This window comes from Globicephala melas, chromosome 3, assembly GCF_963455315.2.
Source record: "Globicephala melas chromosome 3, mGloMel1.2, whole genome shotgun sequence".
Classification (NCBI taxonomy): Eukaryota; Metazoa; Chordata; class Mammalia; order Artiodactyla; family Delphinidae; genus Globicephala; species Globicephala melas.
The window spans coordinates 57393673-57406090 of NC_083316.1; the positions used below are offsets into that span (position 1 = coordinate 57393673).

The window sequence follows — 12418 nt, forward strand, 5'->3', positions numbered from 1 at the left end:
GCAGGGGCTACTCTTCTGTTGTGGTGCAAGGGCTTCTCATTGCGGTGGCTTCTCTTGTTGCGGAGCACGGGCTCTAGGTGCGCGGGCTTCAGTAGTCGTGGCGCATGGGCTTAGCTGCTCCGCGGCATGTGGGATCTTCCCAGACCAGGGCTCAAACCCGTGTCCCCTGCATTGGCAGGTGGATTCTTTAACTACTGCACCACTAGGGAAGTCCAAGGTACTTGATTTTTAAAAGAGGAATTTCAGAACTGGCCCATAAGTATCATTCCTGTTGTTTTAATTAACTGTGTCTATTTCTTAAGGGATTTTTCTGGGGTTTGTTATCAGGGACCCCGAGGCTAAAAGGTGATAGAATAGGAAAGGGGAATTTTGTTCAAGATATTCTCTGAGATCTGTTGGCTGTCGACCTGAGTCCGATTAGGAGTGGTTATTTTAGAGTCAATCCCAGCATAGGTTGTTTGGTTGCTGTTCAGTTGCGGAGAGCACTTGCAAACAATACTGAGTGATGTGCCCAAAGGGATCATTGGATTTTGTTACTTTATAATATGAACAGGAAGTAACAAACACTTCATGGATAATGTGCAATCAATAAGAAAAGGAACCAAATGGAAGGGTGAATGGTTTTAGGAAAAATCGATTTAAAGCATATGCCTGACAAGGGGGGAAGCATTAGTACTATTTTCACGTATGATTTAGCTTGCCTTTGGAGTGAACATCTATCATTTTTTTTTTCCTGTCGTTTTCCTTTAGGCCTCCTGCTTTCTAGGTGGTCTGGGGGCAATGGTGGGTTGTTAACCAGTCATCCCCTTCTCCCCTCAACTCCATACAGTGGTGCATTTATATCCCATGCTAAATAGATTTCTGCCTCCTGGAAAATTTAATCCCGAGCAGAATGATAAACGAGGGGATTTAAGCATTACCAAAGCGGCATCCAAAATGACTGGCCATGACTTCCTGATTGAGATCCCTGGCCTAGTTTCATCCCTTTGGTATTGCCTGCTTCTTCAGCTTTTCCTTCCATTCTGTGTCTTTCCATTAATTCCTTTTTGCTTAAATTAGCTAGATCAAGTTTATGTGGCTTACAACCCAACTGTCATAACTGACATCACACCTATTTTCCAGATGAAGTGATTTAACCCAAGTCCCACGTTCAGTGGTCATGTCAACTTCTAGCTCATGGCTCTCTTCCAGATGTTGGTGTAGCACGAGTTTATAATGCTCCTTTAGTGGAATTAAAGAGCATCTGACTTTTATTGAAGAAATGAGTTCTCCTTCACAGAGGGCTTTTCCTACTGAAAACTTATTCACAAGGTTAAAATATTCTCAATATATTTCTAGAAATGACAATCAATAAGTCTTTGTTCACTAACATTTGGTTTATTTTAATTATATTGTTTGATCTAATGGAGTATCCTGGCAGGACAGAAGGGTTAAACTAAAAATCCCAAAGAGATACCTTAATAATCTTATGCAATGGAAAAAGAACAACCTGCATGCAAACTAACAGAAGAAAAGTACTTTATTCATTTATAATATCATTTTGTAAACAACCACACTGTGCATTTTTAAATTCAATAATAACAAATTTTTTTCCTATGGATTTATAGCAAACTCTATATAAAGTCAATGAGTTAATACAAGAGTGAAGATGAATAGTGCAGAATAATTTCCAAAAATGTTAAATTACAGCACTTGATACAAACACAGATAACTATCTGTACCATAAAAATTTACATGCCACAAAACACTCATTTATAATTTTAAATATGTGGTAAAACACATTTATAAAAAAGCATCAACATTAATTTTATTATAAACCAGTGAATTACTCAGAGGAATATTTATTAAAACTTACTAAAAATCAGTCAATATTGCAACTGAGGTAAAAATTTATAAGTAAACAAAACTATCATTTATAAGGGCCAAAAGTAAACGGAAGGGCAGACAACACTTTCTGATGACTATGTCTACTCCTTGATGTTCTGAAGCAGTTTCAGTAAATGTGACTCAATAACCTGTTGAACTAGAACACACATGTGATCAAGACAACAGCATGTTGATTACAAAATTTTTAAAAATTATCAAATTCAACTTAACATCACCAACATTTTCCTAAAATAATTTCTAATTAGGATATAATCATAGTCTGAGGGCAATAAGATTACAATGCAATACTTCAAACTTAAGTCTGTCACTGACTTTAGTAATTGTCCAAGTTACTGGGTTTTCTGTTCTTGGTTTCTAAATTTTGAAACTGAAGGAGAGTCCAGAATACAAGGTTGTTCTAAGGAACAGAGAAAGGGCAACTATAAAGCATTTTATAAATAGTTTGCTATGAAATGTTAAACACATCTTGTAAATAGGTGTACACGTATCCTCCAGCAACTAATTATTTGGGATGGTGAAAAGTAATAGTAACAAACTCATTTCTAGACTTTGTAGGAATCTATTGATTTTGCCCACAGTTGAAAGTATGTCAGGAGTTAGGATAACATGCATGTTCTATAACTGCAAGTGATGAGAATAGTTTGGACCACTGGTTTGTATTATTATATAACTTTACTAAAATGAAACCTGAGAGTTCTAAACCACTTACCACTTCTATAGCCCAAGGCTACAGCTAGATCCATAGAATTGTATCCAGAGTCGGTTTCAATTGTTGGGTCAGCTCCATTTTCTATACCAAAACAGAAAAATCTAAATAAATAAAATGAAAATATGGATATGTTTGTCTATCACTGGCTCATGCGCAATTAGCGGGACAGATTTTCTGCAAATTTGGAAGGTATTTTCAGGATGGTCTGACAAAGTACAGAGTACACAGAGGGCATAGAATTCACTCTGGTGGGTCGGAGGGAAGACACTTCAAACATACAGGCATCCTCTAGAGCAACTGAAACTAATACACCACTACAGACAGCACTCAGGCTTAAAGACACTGTGGACAGAGAAAAGAGCCGAGGATTCACATGTGATCCCTAAAAGGAAAGCAATAAGGACAGATACTGCGATTGCAGGCGTGCTGCGTGATGGAGCTACGGCTTACATGGGAACCTTAGGGCAGCAGGTGCGCCAGGGGTGAATAACGTATTTAATGATAGTTCAGGATTCTCTTGAGGCTAGCTTGTAAAAAATAATGTCTTCATGTGGCATTTTCTAAATATTTCCACTTTTATCTGCTTACCTAAGAGCATTTTTACACATTTCACATGATTTCCATGTACAGCGTAAAGCAAAGGCGTCCCTCCATTCTGCAAAAGGAAAGGTGATTTAGTTTTTCAAGGTGAGCAAGATTCAAATAATTTAATGCTCCTGTGAATTGGGCATGTAAAAGTACTTTAAGGTAATTTTAATATTTTGTGAAGAATACTTAATCAGAACTAATAATTGAGTTTAGGACATTGACTTTTTCTCCCAGCTGTTTAATTAACTAAGGTAATTAATTATTCTTCCAAGGGTTTAATAAAGCTTATCATGTCTCCCCAAACCAAATAAATCCTAGAGTTTGTTCCAGTAATTTAAAAATCAGTATTACAGACTCACCCAGTCATATTCATTTACATCAACTCCACAATCCAGCAGCATTTTGACAATATCTGTGTAGCCCTTACTACAGGCTAATGACAGTGCACTTTCTCGACCTTTTCCTAAAAGCTGGGGATCAGCACCCTGCAGTGGGAAATAGAGATAAAAGACTTTTCAGTTTATGAAAACAAGAATATTGTTATTTCTGTCAATAATAATTACAGTTCAACACTTAGGTCAGGTAATGTTCTGGGGTTAATAAAGAAAGAACACAAACTTCTACTCCTGGACGTTCTGTTATCAAGGTTGTCTGAAGGCCTGCTTCCCTCCCTCTACCTCAATCCTAACTATCTTGTCACTTTGGAGTCAAATTGTATCTTCTCCAAGAAGCTTCTCCTACAGGGCTGACAGGACTTTTGTTCCCATCGTGCTTAGCGGGGCTGGGCACTCACTTCTCTCTCCAGCTTCATGGACGACTAACACTTGCCTGCTCAACCAGATGTAAGCTCCACAGGAATATGAAGAGCATGTAAACATTTTTTGTATCCTCTACCATTACGTCTAGCTGGCTGGAGATGTAAAAACTTTACTAAATACTTAACTGAACTTAAGTAACTGTACATATACATTTTCTGAGGCATTTTCCTTACATTCTGAAGTAGAAACTCTACCACAGCTATTTGCCCGTGTGCTGCAGCCCACATCAGAGGAGTAAATCCTTCGTCGTCCGTGTGATTGATAACATTTTCTATTTAAAAGAAAAGCAATTTTTGTGATCTAATTTAACAACCACATAATAATATCTCTATGAAAATACTGGCATTCTAAAAAGGTGACTATATTACCCAATGAGGTTCACGTTTGTGCTGACTTGTGTTCACTGAAGTGCTGTGTGTGTTTGCAATTTGCAGTCTCAATGCATTAAACTGTGCCTCAAGGTACGTAGCTGAGTTCAAATAGCATATTATTTAAAGTATAAACTACCAGACACAACATAATGCTAGGTACAGGGCAGTCCACAGAACACTGGACTCAGAATCAGGAGACTAGAGTTTGAATCCTGACTGTCACTTTCTAGCAGTGTGATTCTGGGCATGTTATTTAATTCCTCTAATATCCAGAATAATACCTTGCTTATCTCAGTAGTTAGCTGGGAGGATCACAATAAAAATGAGGTTATACGACAGCCCTTAGCATTACATAAATACATATTATAAAAAGCCCCAAATTAGTAAAGCTATTTTTACTCTCTAGCCAATACTGCTGCCTTTGAGTCTCTTAAAATTTTTGGTGGTTTGCTAACATAATATAATATGAATGAAGACTGAATAATCTGAAACACATTTCTATGCAATTCTACCTCAAAACCCATTTTGTTCCCTAGATTCAGTCTACCAGGTATAAAGTCCACAGTTTTTTCCCTAAATTTATTTAGTAGATTGAGAATAAAACCTTCAAATGTTTATAAACAAATAGGAATATAATGATGAAGTCTTTCTTATAAAAGAATGACATGATTAAAAAAAGCCACTCTTTAATCATATGCCCTGCATTCAACTGATAATGTTGGGACAATTGGCTAACTTTTTGAAAAATGAAAATAAAAGTTAAGCTCCACCTTTACCTCATTACACCAAAACATATTCCACATGGGTCAAAGATTGAAATGTAAACAAGAAACCACAGAAGTTCTAGAATAAGGTATGAGTGAATTTATTTATAATCTTGGAATAGGAAATCTTTTCTAAGCAAGATATAAAACTCAGAAGTCACAAAGAAAAAAATAAATTTACCACTTAAAAATGTTAAGCCTGTGTTTGAAAACATCATAAAGTCAAAGGAAAAATGGCAAACTGGGAAAAAACTAGATTCAACATAAACAAAAAGTGAACTTCTTTAATTTAGGTAAGAGTTCATATAAATCAATATAAAACAGGCAGTTCACACAAAAAGAAGTTCAAATAGATCATAATTTTAAAAAGGCAAACAAAACCAGTATGAAATACCATTTTTCACCCATAAGATTAGCAAAGATTAAAGTCTGATAATATTCTGTGTCAGTGAGGGTATGGGGAAGTAGAAACACTAACTCTGGTGTGATGACAGGGCAAACATCTGGCAATGTATATAAAAATAAAAATTCATATACCTTTTGACCCAGCAAATATACTTGTAGGAATTTACCCTATGGATATACTTTAAAAGAATGCCAACAATATTGTTATTTAATAGAAACAAACTGGAATCAACTACCACTAGGGGAACTAGTTAAAAATAAAAAACATAGTATACGCATATGCAATACAATGCAAAATCACAGACCTATTAAAAAGAATGAAATAGATCTTTATGTGCTTATATGGAAAGATCTCAAAATTTAAGTGAAAAAAGTAAAGCGCAATGCAGTGTGTATATTTTCCCTCTTGTGTAAATAAAAAAAAGCACATATATACTATACTCTCACATATAGCCCCAAGTATAAATATTTTCCAGAAAAGTCTTCTGAAAATATAAGAAACTTATAATGTTTGCTTCTGCAGAAAAGGCGAGGGTGGTAAGGGAAGCTTTAACTTCTATACCTTATATTACTATTTTTTTAAAAGTATCTATTGGGTTATCTGCCTGGTGAGGTTATGCAACTATTTTTTTTGTCTTTATACTTTCTTGTATAAAAAGAAAACAATAACAAATCTGATAAATCCTATTAAATTTGTTCTAAATACATCTAAAAAAATAGGCTAGTACCTTGTTCAATACGAGCAGCCAGGTAGAGCATCTCTCCCTGAGCAGCCAACTGGTGAACAGACAAAGCTGAAACAATACCATAAAAAGTTTCATGTATATCTGTAGGTACACTTTCATCATCTCATTGTTCATGCCTGTGTAGCAATTTTCCTTTCCAAAACACGAACTATCATTTTATTGTTTAAAAAAATCTAACTTAAAATATAGCCTAACATTTGCAGATGTCAGAATTACCTTAAATATCTAAGAGTCTGAGAATTGACTCATATATGTTTAAGGTAATTCTGACATCTGCAAAGTGTTATTATCAGTGAATGTGCAAATTGTTTGATTATTAACAATGCAAATTGTTACTGATCTTATGAATTAAAGAAATGGTTTAGGTACTTAATTTTTAACATGGTATCTCTTTATCCAAACTTATAAGGAAGTATAAGGAAGTTGGGTCTGAAAGACTCTTGTTTTTTAATTGACTGTATTCATTTAAGTCCCAAATATCATTATTTCAAGAGGCCATGGGTATTTCTTAACTTTTGGAGGACTAAGATAGTAAATTAAAAACTAGCTGACAGGAAATTCTTGAGTACAGACCTATTTGTGGCTAATTAGCTGTGTGACCCTGGAGACCTGATTAAACATTTTTGTCTAACATGAAGTATGTGAACCACATGATCCCTAGTTTTTTTCCCAAAAATTCTATGGTTGGGGAATTCCCTGGTGGTCCAGTGGTTAGGACTCGGCGCTTTCACTGTGGGGCCCCGGGGTTCAGTCCCTGGTCAGGGAACTAGGATCCCATTAAGACTCTTGGCGTGGCCAAAAAAAAAAAAATGCTATGGTTGGAATATTTTAAGACAATCTCTTTATTTTAAAACAAAGCCAAACAGGTACTGTTCTATGACAGTTCATCTTAAAAATCAGTATCACTTGATCCTTGATTTAGGATGATATGACTGGGTGGCCTTAATACAGAAAGGAAAGCAATTGGGAGGCATATGCAAATTTACATAAATAAAACAGAAATGGCTCTTAGGTAGAGTTAGAGTCATGAACTCGTTCTGGCTTACCTGCTACAGCAAACAATTCAAAATCAGGAGGGACACAGTGTTTCCAAAGTAAAAACATATATTTCACCATGCTTTAGAATACAGATGCATTTATGTTATATTTTCAAATATAATTCCTAACATCAAATTGCTAACTGGTTTCCTCTCATTAAGAAACCCGTACTATATAGAATATTTTCTAGTTTACAGAGAAAACCCTTCATTTTATTTCTTCTAGAATAATTCTACATTAAAAAATTGTAAATTCCAAGTTTTTAAAGAGGTGATTTCATATTCATATTATATTCAAATTCGAAATTATAGTAGACATCGCTCAGCTTTTACTACAAATCATTTGTTGATCAGTGATCTAGTTTATAAAATGCACTCCAAGAACACAAAAACACAATGTCTTGCTTTGCACAAAGTTCAGAATAACTCATTGTTTTTATAGTAAAATTATGAAGGTTTTAAGAATTAATATTTCAATCTGTATTTGTTCTCAACAGAGAAACATAAAACATGAAATATTTGAATATGCAATAATATGTGAAAGAGTTTTAAATTACTAAAAGTATCAGGACATCACTTAAGCTTTCCAAAACAGAATATGCATTTAATGAAAATAATGTTTCAAAGCCAAACTCTTGAAATCATTACATTAGTAATAACAATATTCTAATACATCAGTGGGAAATACTTACAATTTGCTAACAGAGGTGTGGTTGAGACCTCATTTCCTCTGTGTTTGTTGGTTAAAGTAGTTGACTGTTTTATGGGTGAGAAGTGCTTTGTTGTAGAGGGAGTGTAGACATGCCTTACTTGAATTCCCGGAGAAGGAGATGTATGGATACTGCATTCAGCTAAGTAAAATTAATTTAAACACATTAAAACAATATTTTAATAACAAAGCATTTCAAAGTTCTATGTCAATGTTTACATTAAAAAAGAAATACAAGATGTATAATATCTTTAACTGGTTCTCAAGTGATACTATTTTTTTGCCATAAAAAATCTGTACTAGTGGGCTTCCCTGGAGGCGCAGTGGTTGAGAGTCCGCCTGCCGATGCAGGGGACACGGGTTTGTGCCCCGGTCAGGGAAGATCCCACATGCCGCGGAGTGGCTAGGCCCGTGAGCCAGGGCTGCTGAGCCTGTGCGTCCGGAGCCTGTGCTCCGCAACGGGAGAGGCCACAACAGTGAGAGGCCCGCGTACCACAAAAAAAAAAAAAAAAAAAAATCTGTACTAGTAAAAGTTCCAGAAAAAAAAATCAATATTAATCTTGAGCAATTTTATCCAGAGATTAGTTTTTTTTATTCGATAGATTGTTATAAAAGTAAATCTACAATATGATGACAGATTTCACTGTATTAAAGCATTGGAAGCTAATGCCAATCACATATTCATGGAGTTAATTCATTTACAAAAGGCACAAAATTTTTTTCTCCTATAATTTTAAAAGGTACAATAATAAACTTTATTAGAGAATTTGTAAATAAACAAAGGTCAAGGAAGAAGTAAAAATCAACATGTACTTATGGACATTATATAACATGAAATTATTTAATTTTGGTTTCTATGAGATTCTAGAAAATCATAAGTAAAGATGACTTCCAAACTTCGCAAACTCAAAATCTCATGATCAGAAAGGGAAAAAAATAAAAAATAAATAAACAAAAACAAAACAAATGCAGATATTTATACCATAACTTTCAACCTTTAAATAGGACAGATGCCACCTCCAGGTCAGAGTTAACTTGATCTTGAATATTTTTACTATCTTCTTCATTTAAGGACTTCACAAACCGAGAACAGACATTCATATCAAATCTGTTAGGCAGTATGAATTTCATCCCCATGGAAACACCCTGAGCTGATCCTTCTTCTGCATTTGAGTCCAGCTGATGTTCTATTTTAATGTCTGGCATGCCAGTTAGACTGTAACTGCTGGGGCACTCTTCTACTATCAGCTGGGCTCCAATATCCAAATTTGCTGATGTAGCCATGATTTCAACTGTAGTTTCAATAATTAAAACATTTCTTCATGATTTCCCCTTGGTTTTATAAGAATGGCATACAGTGTATTCTTCAAATTTGGGTATTAAAACATCTGAAAGAAAAAAATTAAAAGTATTATATCAACTTAATGTATACAAAATAATCATTTTCAATCACGTATGCAAACAGTGCTCTTATTAGCACCTATACATAATAGAAAGAATACAATCTCCAGAGGTAGAAAAACCTGGGTCTGAATCCAAGCTTCACCATTTATTAGCTGTGTGAATCTGTACAAGCTCCTCAACCTCTCTAAGCCTCAGTCTCACTTGTAAAATGGGTATACACCAGTAACCTCACAGGACCCTGGCAAAGACCAAATGAAATACAGTAACATTCTCACCGCCATCACTAGGTCCCAACAAATTTTACTTATCCTTTTCTCCCCTTTCCTATTCCTGAATATTGCCAAATGGATTTTTTAAAAATCAGGCTAACAACAAAAATAACCTTTCATGTAAAAACTTTAACCTCTAATCTGAGGTTTATTTTTTAACATGCTGTTAAAATTTGAATTTAAGAAAAGATAGAACTCATGTTGTACCCAAGTCTATCAGCATCTACAATATCCATGATTCCTGGATAGTGAAAGGCTTTACAAAGTTTTGGTTATGATGAACTGAAAACACATTAATCAGTTTTTGTTCAGATCAAGTGTTAGCAACTTAATACAGGTTTTTATGAAAAATAAAGTGTACAGATTATGGACTGGCTTCCTTTGCTTTAGCATCTCTAGGACATTATAATCTAAGTATAATTTTTGGTCCCAATCTTTGTAATAAGTATTAAGAAATTAGAATTATTCATTTTTTTCCAAATATAGATTGTCAATACATGAACTTAATAAACGCGAACTCTCAAAACAGAGGTTAGAAGCACACCTGTTACTGAATCATTTACTATTGTTTTAAAATGAGTTTTCAGTAAGGTAATCACTGGCACTTTCCTATGGACCTTAATAAAATTTCAAGAGAAATTTCATTATTGTACCTAAAATTGCTTCTAAAAAAAGGAAGAACTCCAAGGCATATAATTGTCTTACACATAGTCACTGAGACAAGAGGAAAATTAATAGCATCCAGTTAATTTTTTCATGTTAGGGCTTACTGCCTCAGAAATTTTGAGGGTGCAGGGTGTTTTAAAATTGTAATTAATTGGAACTAACAGAGAAAAGTGCATTAGGACCACAGTGGAGCAAAGGTTGGCAAATCATACATTTATAGATAATCACTTTTACAGTTTTAAAACATCTTCCAAGATTATCTTTATAACAATCCTTTGAGTAGTCAGGGCAGGTAATCATTATGTTCACTCCAGAGAAGAGAAAAGAGGAGCTCACGACTCCATCACCCTGTTCGTTAAAAGAAAAAGCAGCACTAAACTAATCCAAAACTTCCAAGGGAGAAAGAGTTGAAGAAATAATAAACGCTAATAATAATGTTAACAAGTAACAAAGTCAACACACTTCAGCAAACGGTAAGAAGGAGACTAAAACAGAAAATGAGTTGTGATTCAAATGGAGGTGGAGGGGCAATGCAGAGGTCTTTAAAGTATATTACAAGATACGAACTGTGTTTCCTGAGGGAAGAGCCATCTCACACAGACTCCTACCCAGAGTTGGGCGAAGTGCAACTCCCCTGACCTCGCTCAGCACCCGCATATATCTTTATTTTAGCATTTATCACTCTCTTGAAAATTTCCATTTAAATTCCTAATAAATTGAAAACTCCTCTAGGATGGGGGGGCACTCTTACTAATTTTCGCACACAAACAGTGCTTGGTTCTATCACGTACTCCATAAATATTTTCTGATCTGAACCTTAACAAAGGTTCGTATTCTTTTCTACCCTGAAATGAGCCTGCAAGATGCTCAACAAACATCTGCTGATTAGATCTGGCTTTCCGTTCCCAACATCACTACCAACTAGCTGTGCAACCCTGGACAGAGAAATCATACACGTTTCCTAAGACTCATTTTATTCAGATAAGATGAAGATGGTTGAAATAGGTATCTCTAATATTCTTTCCAATTCTAAACATCTTCCATGTTACAAATCAGGGTTTAGAAATGGAATTACCAGTCTCTGAGGGAAGAAGAGCAAATGTACTCGGGGGAGGAGGGAGTGGAAACAGAACGCTTATCTTGGCACCACTCCAGAGAGGAGAAGCAACACTGACTGGTTAAGCCATAATTTTGAAGTATAAGAGAGGAAGGGGGAAAAAAAAAGATGATCGAGAAGAGGAGGCGGTGAGAAAGAGGTAAGGCCAAGGAGAGCTAGGATCACCTCAATCTGTCAGAGCCCAGGGATAAGGGGAGAGAGACCCTAACGAAATAAAACGGGCAACTGGGTTAATCCACAGTGGGTGCTAGTAACAGGAGCCCCCCGGTTCTTCCTCATCCTGGAGTTGTTCTACAAGGACAGGAAGGTGCTATGAAAATGAATGATGCCTCACAGCCCACAGGTGTCCCGGCGTCCCAGGACAGGAACCCGCTGGAGGGGAGACTGTTGCAGGGAGGGAAGTCCGCTCTGTCGCCTCCCGCCAACTCTGCCCGAAAAATCCCAGCGCGGCTCGGGTAGGGAGCGCGGAAACTCTGGCTCAACCGCGGCGGGCTGGTCCCGGGGATAGGGGTCGGAGGCCGACCGTGTGGGAGCGAAAGGCCTGGCGACCGCCTTCGACAGCCCACAGCGAGTCGGGACTTCCCATCTGCTGCCAGATTCACTGCAGGGCCCCACCCCCCGGCTTGTTTTGACCGCGACGTCACTTCCGATTTATTCTTTCGGTTTCCGGCCAAAAAACGTGTCGCACCGGTGAAGCTGTTGCAGGGAGGGACTTTCAGGTATTTTCCCGCCGCTGCTAGATCCTTACTGCTCCAGTACTACAGAGACAGTGTCCCTTCGGCTACAGCTCTGGTTCACTAGCGCCAGGCCTCGGTCTCTCCCTCCGGCCACGCCTCCTCCTCCCCATCGTCCCGCCCACCGGGCTGGCCCCTGCGCACCAGGGCTGCGTGCGTCTCGGGACGCCATCACGTACGCCATCACGTGCGCC

General features: G+C 36.8%; 1 protein-coding gene across 2 annotated transcripts; it reads right to left on the reverse strand.

The window, feature by feature from the left end:
• Window positions 1-1391: 1391 nt before the first annotated feature.
• ANKRA2 (ankyrin repeat family A member 2) lies at window positions 1392-12309 on the reverse strand. 2 transcript variants are annotated; one of them, XM_060295885.2, is made up of 9 exons: window positions 11825-12309; window positions 9030-9422; window positions 8018-8176; window positions 6271-6336; window positions 4176-4273; window positions 3544-3669; window positions 3185-3251; window positions 2597-2677; window positions 1392-2015 (listed from the first exon to the last, which is right to left on the reverse strand). In XM_060295885.2, exons 2-9 carry the CDS (start codon window positions 9316-9318, stop codon window positions 2008-2010), a joined length of 894 nt encoding a protein of 297 aa, XP_060151868.1. In that variant the 5' UTR covers window positions 9319-9422; window positions 11825-12309; the 3' UTR covers window positions 1392-2007. The 2 variants fall into 2 exon arrangements, with proteins under 2 accessions (XP_060151868.1, XP_030701497.1); XM_030845637.3 differs by having other exon boundaries at window positions 1395-2023; window positions 11825-12307.
• Between the last annotated feature and the right edge of the window lie 109 nt (window positions 12310-12418).

Excerpts from the sequence above, each read along its gene's own strand:
- ANKRA2 (XM_030845637.3), bottom strand. The coding sequence starts at position 9,318 with ATGGCTACATCAGCAAATTTGGATATTGGAGCCCAGCTGATAGTAGAA. Across the intron at positions 4,274-6,270 it reads GGCTGCTCGTATTGAACAAG|AAAATGTTATCAATCACACG; the intron begins GTACTAGCCTAT and ends TCTTTTAAATAG. Across the intron at positions 2,024-2,596 it reads AGCCTTGGGCTATAGAAGTG|TTCAACAGGTTATTGAGTCA; the intron begins GTAAGTGGTTTA and ends TGTGTGTTCTAG.